Raw genomic sequence first — 21,454 nt, forward strand, 5'->3', positions numbered from 1 at the left:
CTGGTTTCACGATACTGGAAAGGTATACTTATAGATTGTTATAATTGCAATGATCTGATAATTGCAGGGATTATGTTCGTATGCATATATATTTCGTTTGAAAGAAAAGGTCGTTTGCAAATGGATGTTAAAAGATCAGACTACTGAGTCTCAGCTTTCCGCTTTTGTCAAACACTAATAATGTCTGCAATTATTCGGGCGTGTAGTAGTGGTAGTAGTAGAATAGTTCTTCCCTCTTTAACTTGTCGCGCTTAAAACAATTAAATACGGTCGCCTATTCTGGACATCCTCGTGGTTTCACAACAGTGTAAATGTTATATATATATGTGTACATATATCAATTATTAGATGAAATCGTGACCTAAAGCTTTCGTGACTGCAGGAATTCATACTCTTTGGGTCTTTCGGTAAAGTCACGTAGATAGAACAATAATAATACTAAATTAAGTTTGTACGAAGATCCACATATAGGCATATTATCGCGAAATACGTTGTAGAATTACTTTAATTCGTTTATTTATTTAATGATATACACTGTTTATATAAATGCATGGTATTTATGCAACAGCAATTGGTTTATATATATATAATTCAGGATGGTGCGCCGCTGTTTGTAAAATAAATGAGAATATTTAACCGTGGGAGTTTGTCGTTGTATTATATGCGAACGGTCAGAAGATTCAAAACATTTTTGGGGACAAAAAAAAATTCCGTACGATTTTTTTTGAGTCGGCGAAATCGTACCGACAGTTGACCGAGCGACTTCGTGTCCCTCTCCAGGCAACTTGGCAACGAATCGTCCGTTCTGAGTGATGCCCCCCCCCCCTCCATCTCGAGCCATCGGGAATCTGTGCTCAAATTTTTTTTGATAAGTTTTTTTTTGGGATAATTGTCGATTGCGAGACAAATAACTCCTCTGACCCATATTTGGGCTCTCCACGTTCAACCCACCGGGCCAGCGACACGGTCTCTTCGATAAGGCGCCGTCTCGTCAGCTTGTATCAGCAAGTATTGGTTCAACACAAGCAAATAGTAAAAAACAAAACTAAAACTTGCACCGGCTTCTGACGTTCCGTGTCACATCAGCAGTCAGGCTGAGCTCGAACCAATCGGGCGATGCTGCTGATGCATTTGCCCGATGTCGATTTCACCAAACCAAGACGCCGTGCGGATAGAATTGAGACATACATCACGAATATGAGCACGCGATTCATTTTCTCACGACGTGTCTCGTGCCGTTGTCTTCTGCGCGAAGGGATACACGAACATAGACGCGGTGGAGGGGGGGGGGGGTGATGCGGTTGTTCATGCATTGCCTTTGTGCGCTCACCGAGCGTGAAAAGTCCGCGCACCGGCGGCGGAGACTGCCTAATGACGGCACTACTTTATTGCGCGCTCGTAACGTCGTCCTGTTTGCACGTGCTACTAATAATGACAATACACTGAACACACAAAATAATGATGAATGTCATTTTCAAACTAAGAGTGTCTTAATTGGGGTGAGTGTGTTTAATCAGCACAGTGCTATAACCGCTCAAGTCGAGCGATCGTTTGTTCATTGTTACCTGTGGTGTGACGCACAGAGCACGCACGATGTTTTTTTTTTTAAATGTTGTTTGTGAATAATCGCAGTAGTGAAGAATAATAAAATAATCACAGTACATTATCACATGCAATGAAAATAAATAACTACCGCCCGAATTTGGAGTTCACTTAAAATAATCTATTTGCCCAAGTTCGTAGCTACCTATAGACATAGCCTTGCTCAATTCAAGTAAGCGTTTCTGTTTTGTATAACAACTTTAAATCGTGCCGGTTGTCGCGAGCCGTGACACGTGTACATAGCGTATACATATAATGTGTGTATCGATGTTGATGCAGTCGAGATGGCACCACGTCTCAAGAACGCTGTGAAGAAACCGCGGCTAATGTGTCTTGTAGAGTCCAGGGGACGGCAACCTGGGGCACCGCAGCCGCATGCGGCTCTTTAAGGACTGTTCCGTGACATTATACACATTGCATTGAGGCTCTTTAAATATTGAGTTTTTATTTTAACTCGAATTCAATTTAAAAAAACTGGTCTTCTTGGTATTTTGGTTTGCCTTACCCAAGGGTCAGACAGAGGCAGCATCAGTCACAAGCCGTCGAGACAAAACATGTTTTGAATCTGGACTGTTGAAACATATAAGACCCCTCCCTATGTGTAACAATAATTGTGAACATTGTCATATATTTGTAATTTATTTAGGATACGAATGTGAACAATCGGCAAATACGGTGACGTACTTGCCGTTTTTGCGACAAACTAATCCCACTATCGGCTCCATATCACTGCGATGAATAAGTATACAAAAAGAATGCGCGGTACTGATCTTTAAAGACGCGTGTGGGTGATTCAATGAATATTCGATCGACTAAAAGAGATTGCAGGTGGAGCGGTGGGGCAGTGGTTATGCGCACGAAATTGCAAAACACAGCAGAAACACCTCCGTTGAGATCACGAGACCATCACGGCGACCAACGTGATTGCCGTCTCGTCTCCGTACACACGAAACCCGCACCAAACAGTTGCTGTGGAATAAACGCGTGGCCGAACGTCCCCCGAACTCGTGACCCTGTCCTCCAACAGTGGACTTACCAAGGGCTGTGGACATTGGCGTTTTACAAATAAATTATCTTATAATTATTGATATTTTTACGGGCGTAATAAATGTAATTTCATGGCGTCAGTCGCATAGCATACGCGCGCTGTTAAAACGACATTGCAGATCGTGTCCTGTGCATTTAACACAAACACCCACAACTCAACACACTCGTCAGCAACAATGTGGCATGTTCAATAGTAAAATATATTTAATCGGGGACGTTTCGGGCAATGGCCCTTCTTCATGGCACACAAAACCAACTAAAAACCGAACCAAACTGCTTTATGTGCTGTCAGGCAGGGTCATTGCCCGAAACGTCGCCAATTAAATGTATATTTTCTCATTTCAAAGCCACGGCGTTGTTGCTATTGAGCGAGTTGTTGTTGTTGAGTGTATTGTAGTCGACCGCCACTGCCAACGAAGTAGTCAAATACAATCGCATGCGCCGTAATAATATCACGCACGCACACCGCTCGTACTGAATTACAAAAAAACACGTCAACAGTTGCCTTGAAGATGCAGTATATAACTTAGATCGCCGTGAGTGGTGTGGACACATTTTAATCTGAACGCGACAAGCTGTACTTTTTAAGTTTTGCATTCGAGATACGAAACGTTATCATTTGTATTTTGTTTATGCAATGCACGCACTGCGTAACATTACAGCGCCTCTTGATAAGAAACATCATTTTAGAATACAAAATAAAAACATGATTATCAGCTCTGTGTCAATCCACTGCTGGATGAAGGCCTTGTTTACCCATACTTTCACCACGCCGATGATGGTGGCGGCGGAGTTAGGATCGGTTCAGATACGATAGACATTTGTGTTAGGTGTGTTTAATAATGCACGTTCAAGCCGACTATTATCTATCATGCGTCACGATATGATCTGCTAATTCCTATGGCCTACATCTCGTTCTGAACGGAGCTCGTGAACTTACAATGTGTGTTTACGCACACATCTATGCACAGCGCTACCAGTAGCTGTATGGGTTTACCACTATACGCCTTTAACAGACTGTTGGGCCACGCGCTGTTAGCGAGAGGCACCTATGAAGGCCGCCTCGGGACACGATTGGTGGTGCTGTGGTCAGAACCACGCTCGCCAGGCCGTGTCTCCCCAAGTGATGATGCTCAATGCACACCGCACGAGGTACTCGTTTAAAGGCCGCAAGGGAGACAAAGACGGACAGGCTTGACGCGTGACCACACCACCCCGTCGTGTGCCGTGACACCCTCCACAGGTCCTCGCTAACAGCACTTGCCCCAACAGTCTGTTAAACGCTATACGGGGGATCTTCGCTTTTTGGTGATGTGATCGCGCTACGCGAAGCTCGCTGTCTGACCAGTGCTATCGTCCAAACGAGACCGAATACACGACACGGACCCCCATATATGGGAATGCTAATCACGAAAACACCGCAATGGAATATGGCTTTACGCTCGAAGACGCGGTAGAATTTGTTTTTTGTATTATTACTTTATTTTGATAACACTCTTAGCAAAAAAAGGAGGAAAATGATCAAGAAACATGCACACGCACACTCAACTACTTGACATCTTGGGCCACAGCTCTGTCGCGGACGCGTGAGAACAGACACGCCTTGATGATACACACGCAGCAGACAAAGTGGAAGAACAAAAAACCCCAACAACAACAATAACGACGACAACACACATGCCTTGTAAAATCTTGTCAAAAAAGTCACGTATATGTAATAAATATTACAAGCACACGAATTGAATCTGTATCATCTGTTGTAATTTTCACATTTGGGAGTATAATCCTATATACGTCACACTATTGGTAAATCATATAAAGTACAGACACGCAAGGTTATATGGTGGGTGGCTAGCTTACAAGAAGGTAGTGTACACGTGTGTGGGTTATATATATATAAAGGTAATCCCTACGTTTCGAGAGGTAACCATTACTCAGGGTAAGTAAGAAAGACAAACGCTCCGTACACACACACGCGCGCGCAATATATCTACACAACACTAACGTCATAGTTGCTATGTGTATATATTCATATGCGTATCGTTAACCAGATCTGTCAACGGGGATATTGTATTTTTTGTTAAACGAGTCACAGCTGTAACAAAACACCCTTTGCTGTTTAATCACGACGGTGTGTGTGTACACTCTGCACGTGTATATACTGGTAGTAATTCATAGGTAGCATCATTAAAGTACTGGCTTTGCTCGAGTCTAGGTAGTTATTTTCTTGATCTATTTTTGAAAGCTAATACCTCTAAGCAGGCCCAGAGTATTGCTATCATTATTATTCAATAGTTTTGCATGAAACTAATTTATGTAGCCTATCGAGTACAGTACTTATAGTTTACTCCGCGAGGAAACACCTGGAGTGTTAAACATAATTATAATAATATCGTAGTAGTAATTCATGCTCAAATGAGCAGCTTTGAGGCGGTATTTAAAGCCCTGAGCCAGTGGCGGGAAATTCCACATTCCTATGACGGCGGCGGCGACGACTCAATCTATATCCGTAAGACAACCACTGTGGACATCGCCACAAAGTGGTAGTAATTTTATCGACCCCCCCCCACACCACCGACTTGGGAGTCACTCGCTCTACAGCTGAGACACCAGGCTGGTTAAAACATTATTAAAACACAATTAAGACGGCGTATATATTGAACATTCCAGATAGTGGTTCACCGAGCGTGCAAAAACGGGGAGTTAAAATTGCGGTTTATGATTTACAAGAGATTGAAAAAAGCGACTCCGTGTATTGTATGTTATAACATGCCAACACACACACATACACCGGGGTGTGCGTGTCAGGCACGACGCGTGGACGGCTCAGATCACTCAAGAATGCGTTTGATGATCGCTGGGTTATAAAGCATGGCGACTTCCACTCACCGACCCACCAACAATCGTCACCATCGCCGTCATTATCGTCAATCGGTTGAAGAAAAACGGGACGGCGTGGGCCAAGCAAATTACCATAATCATCAGCACCATCGTCGTCACCACCATCATCGTTATCACGAGATGCACTCTTGTACAAGACCTAATAACACCATCATCAGTGGGTTAATGTAAAATGCACGCCATGGGTCGCACAATACAACATCACCACCACCGCCACAATCACCATGAAACCACACCCACCATCACCGTGACCACCGGCATCATCATCATCATCACCACCACCATAATCATCATCTTCACCAATCATCGGTTGAACCTAAAATGCACATCTCGGGATGGACAAAATCATAGCATCATTCTTACGACCGTCGCTCTCATCATTATCATCATCATTCGGCCTTCTTCTCCTCTTCCTCCTCCTCCTCCTCGTCGTCGTCTTCCTCCTCGTGAGCCTCCTCGGGCGATGGGTTCGGACCCCTGTTCTCCTTCTTCCACTTCATGCGCCGGTTCTGGAACCAGATCTTGATCTGTCGCTCGGTGAGGCACAGCGAGTGGGCGATCTCGACGCGGCGCCTCCTCGTCAGGTAGCGGTTGAAGTGGAACTCCTTCTCCAGCTCCAGCGTCTGGTAGCGCGAGTAGGTCTGCCGGCCTCGCTTGCCATCGTGGCCTCCTGCGTGGTGCAAGAGAGAGAGTGTGTGTGTGTGGGGCACACGTTACAACGATAATGATCGTGACGATAAGTACAGCAATCATCGCTCAAAGACGTCAACACGATCTCCTCCGCTTCCAAATGACTGTCGTGCAATTGGCGGCGATCTCCCGTTCAGGGCACTGAGCCAGTTGGTTGACGTTACAGATTCGATTGCCGGGGGCGAGCCGTGGGAGGTGGAGGAAGCTTTCAGAGGCCTTAATGCAGCAGTGGATTGATGCTGCTGCTGCTGCTGATAGTGAGAGTCGAAACGCGACGGCCTCTGGAGTATTACAGCGAGCATCGTTGTTTCACGGAGAGCGAGACGGAAAAAAAAAATGAAACTCGAGCCGGGACGAGAATAGAGGCAGGGCGTCGAGAGCACGGAGGGCTGTCGTAAGGGAATTCCGGCTGATGCGGGGGCAGCGGAGGAGAATGTGCGACCTCCCAGCGGGCGAAGGGTGGGCTGGGAGCCGACAGGACGCCTTGGTTGCCGGAGTGGAGAGAGGGTGCATGGAGAAGGGGAGTAAAGAAACATGAGAGTGTCGGGGGGGGGTGCAGAACAGTGCCTGGAGTGAGATGAGAGAGGAGAGGGAGCTGGGGAACGACGAGGGGGAGGGGAGTACAGCGTGGTCCATATGTATTGTGACCCGCCAATTAAATTACCCCTAACATTATTTTTCCTTTGCATATTTTCTTTTTTATAACAATTAAATGGCGGGGGGGGGGGGGGGACGTCACAAGACATCTGGACCACCCTGCACATGGAGGACCTGTAAGACGGTGCGATCTTGACATTGATCCGCGATTGGATTGGGAGACATTGGACGGATTGGAGTATTGGATGATGTGCCAGGTGATTACTGGTCGGGCGACTTTTGCCAAACTGGAAATTAAACTGGCAAAGCAATTAACAGACAAATAGTCAGATCAAGTAATGAATTAAAACCAGGTGAAAGCCGCTAGCGAGATGTTAACTACCTCGTCTGGTATGCATGAGGTCGTGGGCTCGATCCTGATCCTGACCCTGACGCCTGCTGCTGTATATTTGGGGTTTGCATGTTCTCTCTCCCCATGGATTTTTCTCCCTCCACATTTAGAATGAACATGCGTTTGGAGTATTTGGGCTGCTCTAAATGTCCACGTGATAAGCCACTTCTCGTTGGGCTATACGGCATAGTGGGCCTTAGCTCGAAAAATGTCATAACAAAAGTTTCGTTTTAGTTTCGAGACTGAATGCTACCGGACGTTTAAAGCGAGACGAGAGTGACGAAAGATTATAGTTACACGTAACCCTCATTAAGATACAGGCGCGCAGGCACTCGTGAGATAACACGCTGGCACGGAGCCCAGATTTGTCTCGCGAGTGAGACTCTCTCGGTCTCAGTGGAGACTCTCTCGGTGTGGCCGCACCTCACGGGGTGGGCCGCGTGCGGGTTCCCAATCATTCAGAGCCCTGCTCAAAAAAATCGTCTGGATACACTCGGTGATGCGCTTGCGGAGCAAAACGGTTCGTTGAGAGCGAGATTGGGGAGAATGGTACGTGCGGTTATGGGAAAGAGAGAAACATAATGGAACGGAACACACCGCTGTGCGTACAGAGGGGAGTATTGTCTGTGAGGCCACAAAAACGATCACGGAGGTAAGAAAAAAACAAAACGCCGAAGATTTCGGAACAAAAGCAAAGTAGATCAAACGACGCACTGAGATACAGGAGACGGAAAGGAATGGAATCACAGAACAAACGCAGAGCGTACACAACGACGCATTCACTGGTGAAGGGAAAAGTTCGCGGGCTAAGCGCAGGGACTCGTCACTGGTGGCCGGTGGGCGAGACTGGTGACGGAATGGCAGTCGAAGGAGGGAAACGCCACCGCGGCGATTGAGCCATTCATATCGACTCGTGTGAACAGCGGCTCGTGTGAACAGGGGCTCGTGTGAACAGGGGTTCTCGTGTGAACAGGGGCTCGTGTGAACAGGGGCTCGTGTGAACAGGGGCTCGTGTGAACAGGGGCTCGTGTGAACAGGGGCTCGTGTGAACAGGGGTTCGTGTGAACAGGGGCTCGTGTGAATAGGGGTTCGTGTGAACAGGGGCTCGTGTGAACAGGGGTTCGTGTGAACAGGGCTCTCGCGTGAACAGGGGTTCGTGTGAACAGGGGTTCGTGTGAACAGGGGCTCGTGTGAACAGGGGCTCGCGTGAACAGGGGTTCGTGTGAACAGGGGCTCGCGTGAACAGGGGTTCGTGTGAACAGGGGCTCGTGTGAACAGGGGCTCGCGTGAACAGGGATTCGCGTTAACAGGGGGTCGCGTGAACAGGCTGCTCGCGTAAACAGGGGCTCGCGTGAACAGGGGCTCGTGTGAACAGGAGGTCGTGTGAACAGGGGATCGCGTGAACAGGGGCTTGTGTGAACAGGGGCTCGTGTGAACAGGGGCTCGCGTGAACAGGGGCTCGCGTGAACAGGGGCTCGTGTGAACAGGGGCTCGTGTGAACAGGGCTCGTGTGAACAGGGGCTCGCGTGAACAGGGGCTCGCGTGAACAGGGGCTACACGGCTGAGGATGCTGTTCCTACGCTAAGAGCGGCATCGTGGGGAGGTCTTCATCCAGCAGTTGAGAGACCATGGCTGATGGCAATCACGATGATCTCCATCATTGCTGGAATATTTATACCATGAGTGACGTGGCGGAAGATCGTGAAGGGATGTGCGTACAGTATTGCTAGAGGTCAGGGTGTCCACATGGTTTAGTATATACATTACTGTACGGCACGCACGCACGCATATACGAAGGGGCTGAAGGTGGCTGATGGACCTACATCAATTTTTCGTCTGTTAATAAAATGTTTACGTCGACAGGCAGACACGTGTGTGTTTCATATATTACTGCATGCGTTTAGATACGTAATAACGTTGGCATTCGCTGGTAGAGTAAGACCTATTTTGGAATCGAACGCGTCAGTTAGGCGTGCGAAACGTGGAATGCATGGGGGGGGGCTACCTTATCCGTCTGATTAATTATAAGACGCACCGACACCCCTGTACTTATTTGTAAACAAAATTGGAGGATGCGACTTGTGATCCGGTGTGTGTGTGTGTCCATGTGCGGTCGTGCGTTTGAGAGATGTGGAGCGGTGGCGTAGCGGTCAGCGCTACGCTGCGCTACGAACCCGGCGACCAGAGTTCGATTCCCGCTCACGGCCAACGCCAGTGACGATTATCTGAACCGGTCCTCGGCCTCACCTAGGTCGACTCAGCCTCAAATTAGTACCTGGTGCGGTGCGTAAATAATCGCCACTGGGGAGACAAAGGCGGCCGGGCGTGGTGCTGGCCACCCACCCCCTCGTGTGCCGTTCCGCCCTTCACGGGTGCCGCTAACAGCACTTGCCCCAACAGTCCGTCAAGGCTACACGGGGGGATCTTTGTCTTTGGTTGTGCGTGTGAGAGACCAGTTTTGTACAACTTTATTGACACCAGGTATACGTTTGGGTGCGCGTGTCTTTTTTTCTCTCCCTCCAGAGCATCTTCTAGTCGGGTAAATACGGTCGGTGGAGGCATCGTTAAACGCCAGGCCTTGCGACCCAGCCACGGTTACAGGGCCCTTTTGTCCACGTGTACCGGTTCAAAGACTAAGCTCGCTCCGCACGCTGCACGAACCCGATGATTGGTCAACAATACGTCGAGTCGACTTTGCTGTGCACATTTACAACGCTGAACATGCCGTGGGTTGAATGCGTATCAAGCACGGATAACAAAGACTGCCCCCCCCCCCCCGTAAAGCCTTTGCGTGAGGCACCTATGAAGGCCGGCACTGCACACCATGGGGGTGGGTGGCCAGCACCACTCCCGGCCGCCTTTGTCTCCCCAGTGCTGATGCTTACACACCGCACCAGGTATTCATTTGAGGCCGAGTTGATCTAGGGGAGGCCCGGAACCGGTTCGAGATAATAGATTTTTTTTTTCTTTCTGCACAGCCCCATGTATATGATGTTGTCCACACAACGTAACTTCGCGGCAGAAATATACTCGCGTTGTACAAGTTAGTCGCCCTCCCAAGCAACGGTGGCAAGCTGTTATCTAGCTCGACTGATGCACACAGTTCGTTTACGACCCTAATTCCTGTGTATTTGGAGTTTGCATCTCTTTGTCTCTCCCCGTGGTCGCTTGGATTTTTCTCCGGGCCCTTCAGTTTTTTCCTCCACATTTAGAAACGTGCGTTTAGACTATTGGGCTGTAATACATTTCCACGTGATAAGCCACTTTGTTGAGCTGTAATTTGTGGCCAGGTTGCTTCTGAAAAGGAGATACAATATATAGTTGAGTGGGCCTTACCTCGTAAAATAAAAAAAATGTTTAGTTTTAGTTCAGTCATATAACTAGGCGTAAACCAGCTTAGCTTCCCAAATCTGATTTGAGCACATTAATATTACCACTATTCTATCTCGGATTGACAACGATTTTGTGTTTTTATTAATTTACACCTGTTTACCCGGGAAACCTTTACCGAGTATCAAGATGTATTTGCAGGAGGATCCTCTCAAGTATTCACAGTTTCGGAGGTGCAATGCTGCTGCTTCTGTGTGCGTTCCCAAAATTAGTGATTTTCAGGGTCGCTTTGTTAAGCTTTGGGTTGAAAGATATCAGTTGTTCATCAAGGGAAGAAAAAAAACCTCACTGAGTTTCACGATTGGGATGTTTGGCCCAGTACGATAAACAAGATCGTCAGTAAAATTAAACTATTTAACAAGATATCATCACACACACACTAGACAAATATAAAGATCAACCGATTAGCTTTATGGGTCCCGGGCTTACTGCAGGGCTGTCGGTGAGCACCAATTAAGTCCGTCAGGATACACGAGGGGGTGATGCCACGAAACGTGCCAAGATCGTATAAGGTTGAGTCGACCGAGGAGGAGGCCAAGCACAAGTGAGCCCGATATCGCCAGATGTCGTGAGCCAAAGCAGGGGTGTGTTGACCGTGGCTAGTAGTGGCACTGGGAGACGACTGTCTGGGAGAGACTAATAACAGGTGTTACAGACTTGATTCTGAGACGTAGGCACGAGATGGCAGTCCGGCAATGGGCTGAATCCATCTGTGAGAAGCTTTGAGCGTCAAGTGCTATCACCCTCACATTTATGGGTTTTCTCCGGGCACTCTGAAACGTTCTCTCATCGGCCAAACACACATTCATGGAAATGATCAACCGTGTTAAAGCATGAAACTCATGCGAGTTAGTCGAGAGCAGTGTTCTTCACGAACTTTCAGAGGAGAGGCCACTTCTGCCGATAAGACATCAGCGTCATGGCGGTCACACATTTGACACCACTGTTGGGCTTGACGGCACGTGATGTGTGACGTCACGTGTCGTGTGTTGTCACGTGCTGTGTGTTGTCACGTGCTATGTGTTGTCAGTCACGTGTTGTGTTGTCACGTGTTGTGTGACGTCACGTATTGTGTGTTGTCAGTCACGTGTTGTGTTGTCACGTGTTGTGTGACGTCACATGCTGTGTGACGTCACGTGCTGTGTGACGTCACGTGCTGTGTGTTGTCACGTGCTGTGTGTTGTCACGTGCCGCACGTCAGGGGCCGCACTGAAGGCCGTGGGTCCTGAAATTGAGAACACTGGCCCAGAGACTCAGCGAGGCTGTCTGATAAATGTATGCATTCTAATCATCGGTCACATTGCCGGCAATTGAACCCAGGTGGCTGGCAACTGAGCGTAGAGCACGAACCACAGCACGGCCACTCCCAACTCGGTATACATACAAACACTGTACACACACAAAGACTGTAGGGACAAGTGCTGTTAACGAGGTCCTATGAAGGCCGGCACGGCACACGAGGGCGTGGGTGGCCAATACCATCCCCATTCGCCTTTGTATCCCCAGTGCTGTTTGCTACACACTGCCCCAGGTGCGCATTTAAGGCTGAATTGACCTAGGGGAGGCCCAGGACCGATTCAAATATTCGCTGTTATTGGTCGTGAGCGGGATTTGAACTCGGGTCGCCTGGTGTGTAGCGCAGTGCACTAACCCCTACTCTACCGCTCCCTACACATACACAACATACTCTACACTCAGCAGCATGCACACCCACACACACAGGCATGCGTGCATACACGCACCCACAAAACGCACTCTAATATTAAAGTAAACATGCCAAATGTTTTACACACTGTACATACAAAGACAAAGATCCCTCGAATAGCCTTCACGTACTGTTGGGGCAAGTGCTGTTAACGTTGACCTATGAAGGCCAACACGGCACACGGAGGGGAGGTGTGACCAGCACCACGCCGGGTCGCCTTTGTCTCCCCAGTTGCGATGTTTACACATCACATCGCACCAGGCACTCATTTGAGGCCGAGTCGACCTGGCAGAGGGCTCAGGACCGGTTTCAGATCATCGTCCCTGGTGTTGGTGACCGTGAGCGGGCATCGAACTGGGGACGGGTGGGTGAGGGGGTGCTGGTGATGGGGGGGGGTCGTAGCACAATGGTTCAGCGCTAAGCGCTGCGCCACCGCTCTCCGTACGCACGCAACGCCCTCACACAGACAGAGACGCACGCGCCCATTGCCCAGCAGCAGCGAGAGAGAGAGGGGGGCGGGGCGGGCGGGGGGTGAAGAGTTCGTGACATCGCGAGTGGAGCTGGCCGCCGTGTGGCCAAGTCGAGCGCTGCGCGAAGCGCTCGCGCCGTATTCACGGGAAACTCTGCGCGTCGCGTTACGCCGCGAGGCGTTTTCCTCGTGGCGATTCAAGGTGGGGGGGGGGGAATAACAAAAAATAGACGAAAGGGAAATGGAGATTTTTTTTTACTCGGGAACGCATTTTAGTGGAAATACCTCTCCCCTACATCACCCCGCCGCCCTCCCCTAAAAAACACCGCTGGTGGTCTATGAGTAGGCGAGTGAATTCTGCGTGGCGTAATGTCATCGCCGTTGAAGCCAGATCTCCATTGGCCTGCGGGTTGCTGCTCAACGTTGTGGGGCGCAGGCTGCGGCACGGATACCGTGCAGGTAGACGTTGTCGAATGTGGGAAATGTCAGCGTGCCACGTTGCAAAACAAGATGGGGGGGTGGAGGGGTTGGGGATAGTGCACACACACACACAACATGAAACGAATGGCCTGCTCTAACACCGCGGTGACTGGAGGCGTGAGCACGCGATCTCTCTCGGTAACGTGGCCTTAGTAACCTCACTTGTGCTTGTGGGGCGGGCGGGGGAGAGATGGGGGAGGGATGCCGCCATAACAAAACCACTGTCATGGGTCTATACCAGTCCGCAACACTGTTGCTGGGGGAATTATGTAACCCCCCCCCCCCCACATCTATAATGCCATATAGAATATGGGGTATAATAGTATTGAAGAATATTACACACAAGTAGAGAGCACTCAGCCAGGCACATGGGAGAATCACCGTTGGCAAAGTACGGTGCGAAAGAAGCTCGACATCCATAACACATGCGTACCGAAGACTCCAGTGGTAGTGCCTTACGCCGACATCGACGCGTAAAACGATCGAGACCCCCCGCACCGGAGCACGCGATAGGAGATGGATACAGCCAGTGGCTTGCTACGTAACACCGGCCATCATCATATCGCCGCGCTAACGCAACTCAAATGATGCTAGAGCCGTCAATTATTGATGCTGCGCGTAACATTCGGAGGCGACGGGGCCTGGGCGAACATTACGGGACATCGTCGCATTTGACGTTGGTTGGTTGCGTTGTGTTCGTGGCACGGAGTGTCCCAGTTAACTCGAGTAAAAGCGTACACCGAATTCAGTTCAATCGCGAGAATGAAACGTCAACGGGTCCACACTTTATCGCCGACGGTCGTTCTCGATCGCTCATTGTGGTACACCAGGAACGAGGGCAGAGAGTGGAGCGGCCGCATTAAATACCGCGCAGGGATTTTGTGTTTAGTTTGTAACAAAAGCGGCTGCCTCTCTTTGTGGTCAGCACAGACTGTTGGGGGGGAGGGGGGTGGTCAGGTGATGTAACAAAAAACGCGACGACCTTATTAAGGCCGGACAACCACGAGGCCGCCTTTGTCTCTCCACTCGTAGTTCGGGTTCACAACAATCTCGTCGCTGGTGTTTTGGAACGCCGTGAGCGGGAATCGAACTCCCGGGAGACGCCGGGTTCGCAGCACAATGCGCGCTCAACCACGGCGCCACCAACTTCCTCGCATCGAAATCGATACGCAGCTTGTGTTGTGGATGTACTCACAGCACACACAGCACACACACTCACGCACACACACTCACGCACACACACTCACGCACACACACTCACGCACACACACACACTCACGCACACACACACACTCACGCACACACACACACACAGCACACACACACAGCACACACACTCACGCACACACACTCGCACACACTCACGCACACACAGCACACACTCACACACAGCACACACACACACAGCACACACACACAGCACACACACACAGCACACACACACAGCACACACACACAGCACACACACACAGCACACACACACAGCACACACACACAGCACACACAGCACACACACACACAGCGCACACACACAGCGCACACACACAGCGCACACACACACAGCACACACACACAGCACACACACACAGCACACACACACAGCACACACACACAGCACACACACACAGCACACACACACAGCACACACACACAGCACACACACACAGCACACACACACAGCACACACACACAGCACACACACACAGCACACACACACAGCACACACACTCACGCACACACAGCACACACTCACGCACACACAGCACACACTCACGCACACACACGCACACACTCACACACGCACACACAGCACACGTCCATACACCGTCGAGTCTGATAGACCTTTTGGGACAAGCGCTATTAGCGTGCGCTTTATTGCAGCCGGCACGGCACACGAGAGGGGGGGGGGGCGGTGGCCAAAACAACGCCCGGCCGCCTTTGTCTCCCTTTGTGGGGATGTGTACACACCGCGATAGGTACTCGTTTGAGGCTGAGTCGACCTAGGAGACGCTCAGCACGGGTTCAGATAATTGTCACTGGTGGTGGCCGACACAAAGACATACACATACACGCGCGCGCATGACAAAATCCTTCATGTCGTCTTCGACTACTGAAACTAATAATCGCACTTCCTATTAGCACGGTTGGCTACGTACGGTGCGAAAGAAGTTCAACATGCAAATACTGTTGCCAATCAGCTACAACGCACACAGTATAGACTTGTTATATACTGCACTGTAGACAAAGTCCTCTCGTGCAGACCGCACATCGTCAGTGACGGCCTATTGCTGCTACAAAAACACACACCAACCACCAACACCACCATACCAACCACCACAACCACGACACCAACCACCAACACCAGCATACCAACCACCACAACCACCACACCATCCACCACAACCACCACACCAACCACCACCAGCAGCAATGTTCGCTCGTCCTCTAGCGGGTGCCGATGCACCAACAACGTCGTCTCCCTGTCGCGTCGACGACGTGAACACAAATCGCAGGCGGACGTCTCCCGCACAGATGTCGCACTGCCTGCGCTTCCGCTAACAATGGCCATAGACGCGCGGCGAGAGAGGGGAGAACGCGGGGAGTAGGGGGACAAGCTGGGGAGGGAGACGCGGGGAGGGAGACGCGGGGAGGGAGACGCGGGGAGGGGAGCCGGCGGCGCGCAAGGCAAAACAAAGGCGAACGACGGCGCGGCCTCCCCCGCCCGGTCTCTCGGCCTCCCCCCGGGACGGTCTCTCGGTCTCTCGATCTGCCCCCCGACCGGTCGCTCGACTCGGGTCTCTCGCTGCCGCTTGTAGCCGGAATCACAACAACAAAAGCAAACACAAACAATAACAACAAATACCTGTACTGCGCATCCACGGGTAAATGGGCACTCCGCTGGGCAGCCCAGCATGGTGCTGGTGCAGCTGCAGATGCTGCTGCTGCTGCTGGTGGAGCTGCTGGTGGTGCTTGCCCGCCACCGGGGTCCCCACCACCTCGACGTCGCCGCGTTTTGCCGCCGGGTCCCCCCCGTAGGCGGCGGCCGCGGCGTGGAGAGCCCCGTGCTCGTAGGCGAACTGCAAGCCGTGCAGCGAGGCGGCGGCCGCCGCTCCCAGACGCTCGAGACCGAAGCCCGACGACGCGTACAGGGAGGCTGGGTGGTGATGGTGATGTGGCTGTTGCGGATGATGATGATGATGTTGCTGCTGCTGCTGCTGTTGGTGGTGGTGGTAGAGCGCGCTGGCTGCTGCGTAAGGAGAGGTAGAGGATGAGGACGAGGATGATGATGATGACGAGGAGGAGGTGGTGGTGGATGAGGCGGCTGAGGGTGCCGAGATGGCGTTCGCAGTCGGGCAGCTCTCGCCCGGGTAGGCTCCTCCGCAGGGCGCTTCGGGTAAACCTCCGGCGGACAAATACGCGGAGTTTTCCGACGCATATTTAGAAAACAGAGCGTTCATGTAATATGCAGAATTCATATTTTGGCCCTAATGATTTGCATGCAGAAACGTTTTTTTTTATTTCTCGGGAAAAAACTCGGGAGAAATCCGTGAATTACGACGACATAAATCCACAGATTTACAACTGCACGGCTCTCTCGCTGGTACGGCGAGGTCACGTGGCAGCGCCATGTGGTATGCGGTTAGCCAATACACGCGGGCAAAGCGAAAGGCGCATCAGTCATCTCGACTCTGTTAAAGCCATTTAAATAGGGGGCCTTTTTGTGCTGTTGTTAAACAATGGTCAAGCGGGAGCGTTTTCTACCAAAACGAGTTCATATTGTTGTTGTTGTTATTATTAGTAAGCGACCCGCCTTTTTTATTTATTTCGTGGGCAAACGGAACGAATACAATAATTTGAAGACGGGTACGACGGATCTATTATCCGGTCTTTATTAATCGAGCGGACGTCGCTTTTTGTTTAATGTTTGTTGGTTCGGCCGTGTTTTGTGGGGGCGGGGGGGTTTGCGTGGGGCTACGACGAGAGGTGGCGTGGTTGGTTTATCGCGCTATCATACATATGCAGTGCGTACGTACCTGGCCCGTATCGCACGCACGCACGCACACATGATTATTATTATTTCCACGGACGATTTCAAGAGAGAGAGAGGACAGACAGAAAGGGGAATTATTCGGGCGGCCTGTCTGCCTGCCGAAGCATTTTCATTACAGACGTCGCAGTTTACGATCGAGTGAGAGAGTGCGTGGTCGTGCGCGTGTGTGTGTGTGTCTGAGTGTGTGTGTGTCTGAGTGCGCGTGTGTCTGAGTGAGTGTGTGTGTCTGAGTGAGTGTGTGTCTGAGTGAGTGTGTGTCTGAGTAAGTGTGTGTGTGTCTGAGTGAGTGAGTGTGTGTCTGAGTGAGTGTGTATCTGAGCGCGCGTGTGTCTGAGTGAGTGTGTGTGTCTGAGTGTGTGTCTGAGTGCGCGTGTGTGTCTGAGTGAGTGTGTGTCTGAGTGAGTGTGTCTGAGTGCGTGTGTGTCTGAGCGCGCGTGTGTGTCTGAGTGAGTGTGTGTCTGAGTGAGTGTGTGTCTGAGTTTGTGTGTCTGAGTGAGTGTGTGTCTGAGCGCGCGTGTGTCTGAGTGAGTGTGTGTGTCTGAGTGAGTGTGTGTGTCTGAGTGAGTGTGTGTGTGTCTGAGTGAGTGTGTATCTGAGCGCGCGTGTGTCTGAGTGAGTGTGTGTGTCTGAGTGAGTGTGTGTCTGAGTGCGCGTGTGTGTCTGAGTGAGTGTGTGTCTGAGTGAGTGTGTCTGAGTGCGTGTGTGTCTGAGTGAGTGTGTGTGTCTGAGTGAGTGTGTGTCTGAGTGCGTGTGTGTCTGAGTGAGTGTGTGTGTCTGAGCGCGCGTGTGTGTCTGAGTGAGTGTGTGTCTGAGTGAGTGTGTGTCTGAGTTTGTGTGTCTGAGTGAGTGTGTGTCTGAGTGTGTGTCTGAGTGAGTGTGTGTCTGAGTGCGTGTGTGTGTCTGAGTGAGTGAGTGTCTGAGTGAGTGTGTGTGTCTGAGTGAGTGTGTGTCTGAGTGTGTGTCTGAGTGAGTGTGTGTCTGAGTGAGTGTGTGTCTGAGTTTGTGTGTCTGAGTTTGTGTGTCTGAGTGAGTGTGTGTCTGAGTGTGTGTCTGAGTGAGTGTGTGTCTGAGTGAGTGTGTGTCTGAGTGCGCGTGTGTGTCTGAGTGCGCGTGTGTGTGTGTCTGAGTGAGTGCGTGTGTGTCTGAGTGAGTGTGTCTGAGTGAGTGTGTCTGAGTGAGTGTGTGTCTGAGTGCGTGTGTCTGAGTGAGTGTGTGTCTGAGTGAGTGTGTGTCTGAGTGAGTGTGTGTGTCTGAGCGCGCGTGTGTGTCTGAGTAAGTGTGTGTCTGAGTGAGTGTGTGTCTGAGTGAGTGTGTGTGTCTGAGTGCGTGTGTTTGTCTGAGTGAGTGTGTGTCTGAGTGCGTGTGTGTCTGAGTGTGTGTGTGTGTCTGAGCGCGCATGTGTGTCTGAGTGAGTGTGTGTCTGAGTGAGTGTGTGTGTCTGAGTGCGCGTGTGAGTCTGAGTGAGTGTGTGTCTGAGTGAGTGTGTGTCTGAGTTTGTGTGTCTGAGTGAGTGTGTGTCTGAGTGAGTGTGTGTCTGAGTGTGTGTGTCTGAGTGAGTGTGTGTCTGAGTGTGTGTCTGAGTGAGTGTGTGTCTGAGTGCGTGTGTGTGTCTGAGTGCGTGTGTCTGAGTGAGTGTGTGTCTGAGTGAGTGTGTGTGTCTGAGTGCGCGTGTGAGTCTGAGTGAGTGTGTGTCTGAGTGAGTGTGTGTCTGAGTGTGTGTCTGAGTGAGTGTGTGTCTGAGTGCGTGTGTGTGTCTGAGTGCGTGTGTCTGAGTGAGTGTGTGTCTGAGTGTGTGTCTGAGGGCGCGTGTGTGTCTGAGTGCACGTTTGTGTCTGAGTGAGTGTGTGTCTGAGTGCGCGTGTGTGTCTGAGTGCGTGTGTCTGAGTGAGTGTGTGTGTGTGAGTAAGCGCGTGTGTGTCTGAGTGAGTGTGTGTCTGAGTGCGCGCGTGTGTCTGAACGTCTTCCCCGTCAATAACAACATCGGCGGGCGGGGTAGCTGGCCATGTGTTGGGAGCGGGACAAGCGTGACACTCGGTGGAGATTTCGACGTCCCAGACGACGCTCTCGCTCGACCATGAGCGGGTGCCATTTGTGCACCCCCCCCCCCCACTTTATATTACGCAGAGAGCAAATCTGATATCATTCACGAGCCAACCACTGGCCGAGTCTGTTATGGCTCTGGTGGTCGTACGCACAAAGCAATCGCGATACGAATTATCCACGGTATTCAATTGCATGCCCCCCCCCACGTCAAGCCAGCCCCTCCCCTCGTCTAAAAACCAGCCGGGGGTGGGGGGTTGCAGACGGTGGGGGTGAGCCTAGACTTGACACAAAAGGGCAGTGGGAATGTGTCGCATTGTATACACACGAGGGCGGTGAACGCGCCTTAAGAACAACAACAACAACACGTGAATTAAAAGAACGAGCAACATACACATTTAGGATTTTATTTTTTTCTCAATTGTCGTCATATCCCCCCCCCCCCCAGCCTTCCCCAACCTTGACATCAACGCGCCTGTAAAATGTCCTTGTTCGTCTGTTTGCGATTGAATACATTTGGTGAAGTATGGTCACATACATCTCCACGACCCGCAATGACGTTGTAGATGGAATCCCCTGTCGTGCAGTCTCAGCGGGTGCGACTGACGATCTGGAGCGTGCGTGTACTGTATAGATGGATGTGCTGGATATGAATGGATATTCGTCGCTTCGTCGTAATCGTTACATGGGCAAGCTGTTGGCTCTGCTGTTGTCGTTGCTTCGGCTGTCTTAGTTCTCAAGACGTTCGCTTGACCGCCTCTTGACTCGATTTCGTCGTGTATGTTGAACTTCTTTCGTACGTGTTCAGCCGTGCTCACCGGAGGTGCGGAATACATTTGATTCGGTGGTGGTGGTGATGCTGATGGCGTTGTTGGTGCGTTGGTAGTATTGCTGTGCGCAAGCACACTTAACAACAATACCGGCAACGAGAAACACAACACATTCGTTAACAACACCGTTGGCCTTAAAGTATATACAAATATATGATAGGCGACGTTTTGGGCAATGGTCCTTTTTCATGGCACATGAAAGAAGAAGGGAACATTTCCTGAAACGTTGCCTATTGTGTACAGTGGATGTGTATATATAGTACATATATTTATTTTAAGGCCACAATGTTGTCATTGAGAAATGCGTTTAGATGTTTGTTGTAATATTGTGCGTTTGCATGGGCGCAAACACCACGTGAGAGTGGAGGAATTTTGCATCTGTGCGGTGTTGTCATTTAATATATTTCGTCCTTTCACGGTTACATAAGTAACTTAAATACCCTCTTCTGTTGCACCACGCGTGACACAAAATATAATGGGACAGCGACGCGTCTTTTTGTTGTTATCCTCCTTGCTGAAAAACGAAACGCGAAATAATTTCATACAAAAGCAAACCGACAGCGTGTGTTGGTGTGTGTGAGAGATATAATACGCGAAAAATACGAAGATTTCACTTTTAGAACGCACCACGAATGCATCTCACTAAACATTACATAGTCACGCGCGCGCGCGCACGCGTTTTAACACGGGTATAATCGTACACAACATAGCGTAATCACACATGCATTTCAATACGCTGTTGCTTTAATATAAAATACCAATATACACGTATAAGTGAAGAATGACAAGGTAGCTCATGTTGTTGGGCAATACTGCACCCTTATTATTATTATTCTTCCGTAGTTGCTCCTTCGACCCGTGATATTTGTTGACTGCAACTCCACACGGACATCATCACATGCACTGTGTTTCTCGTGGTCGACTCGACAACCCCCCCCCCCCACACACACACAAAAATACACGAATCTCGAGTGAAGCTTAAATCGCGCGGGTCAGGCTAAGACTTCTGTTCCAACTAATCTGCGGTGACTGACGGAGGCAATAATGCCGCTGAACTGGCAACGCAAGCAGTGTCGCAGTCGACTACTTGTCGACTTACTTGTTAACTTAACTTTACCCCGTATAGCCCTGCTGTCACCTGGTCAACTAACTTGTTAACCTCACCCCGTATAGCCCTGGTATCTACTGGTTGACTTACTTGTTAACCTCACCCCCTCTAGCCCTGCTATCTGCTGGTCAACTTGTTAACCTCACCCCCTCT

General features: G+C 50.3%; 1 protein-coding gene across 1 annotated transcript; it reads right to left on the minus strand.

The window, feature by feature from the left end:
* Nucleotides 1-4,164: 4,164 nt before the first annotated feature.
* Nucleotides 4,165-16,865, minus strand: LOC144934322 (uncharacterized). Its single transcript, XM_078860005.1, has 2 exons — nt 16,136-16,865; nt 4,165-6,220 (listed from the first exon to the last, which is right to left on the minus strand). The coding sequence occupies exons 1-2, from the start codon at nt 16,746-16,748 to the stop codon at nt 5,940-5,942; spliced, it is 894 nt and encodes a 297-aa protein (XP_078716131.1). The 5' UTR covers nt 16,749-16,865; the 3' UTR covers nt 4,165-5,939.
* Between the last annotated feature and the right edge of the window lie 4,589 nt (nt 16,866-21,454).

Source organism: Lampetra fluviatilis, chromosome 10 (assembly GCF_964198595.1).
Source record: "Lampetra fluviatilis chromosome 10, kcLamFluv1.1, whole genome shotgun sequence".
Classification (NCBI taxonomy): domain Eukaryota; kingdom Metazoa; phylum Chordata; class Hyperoartia; order Petromyzontiformes; family Petromyzontidae; genus Lampetra; species Lampetra fluviatilis.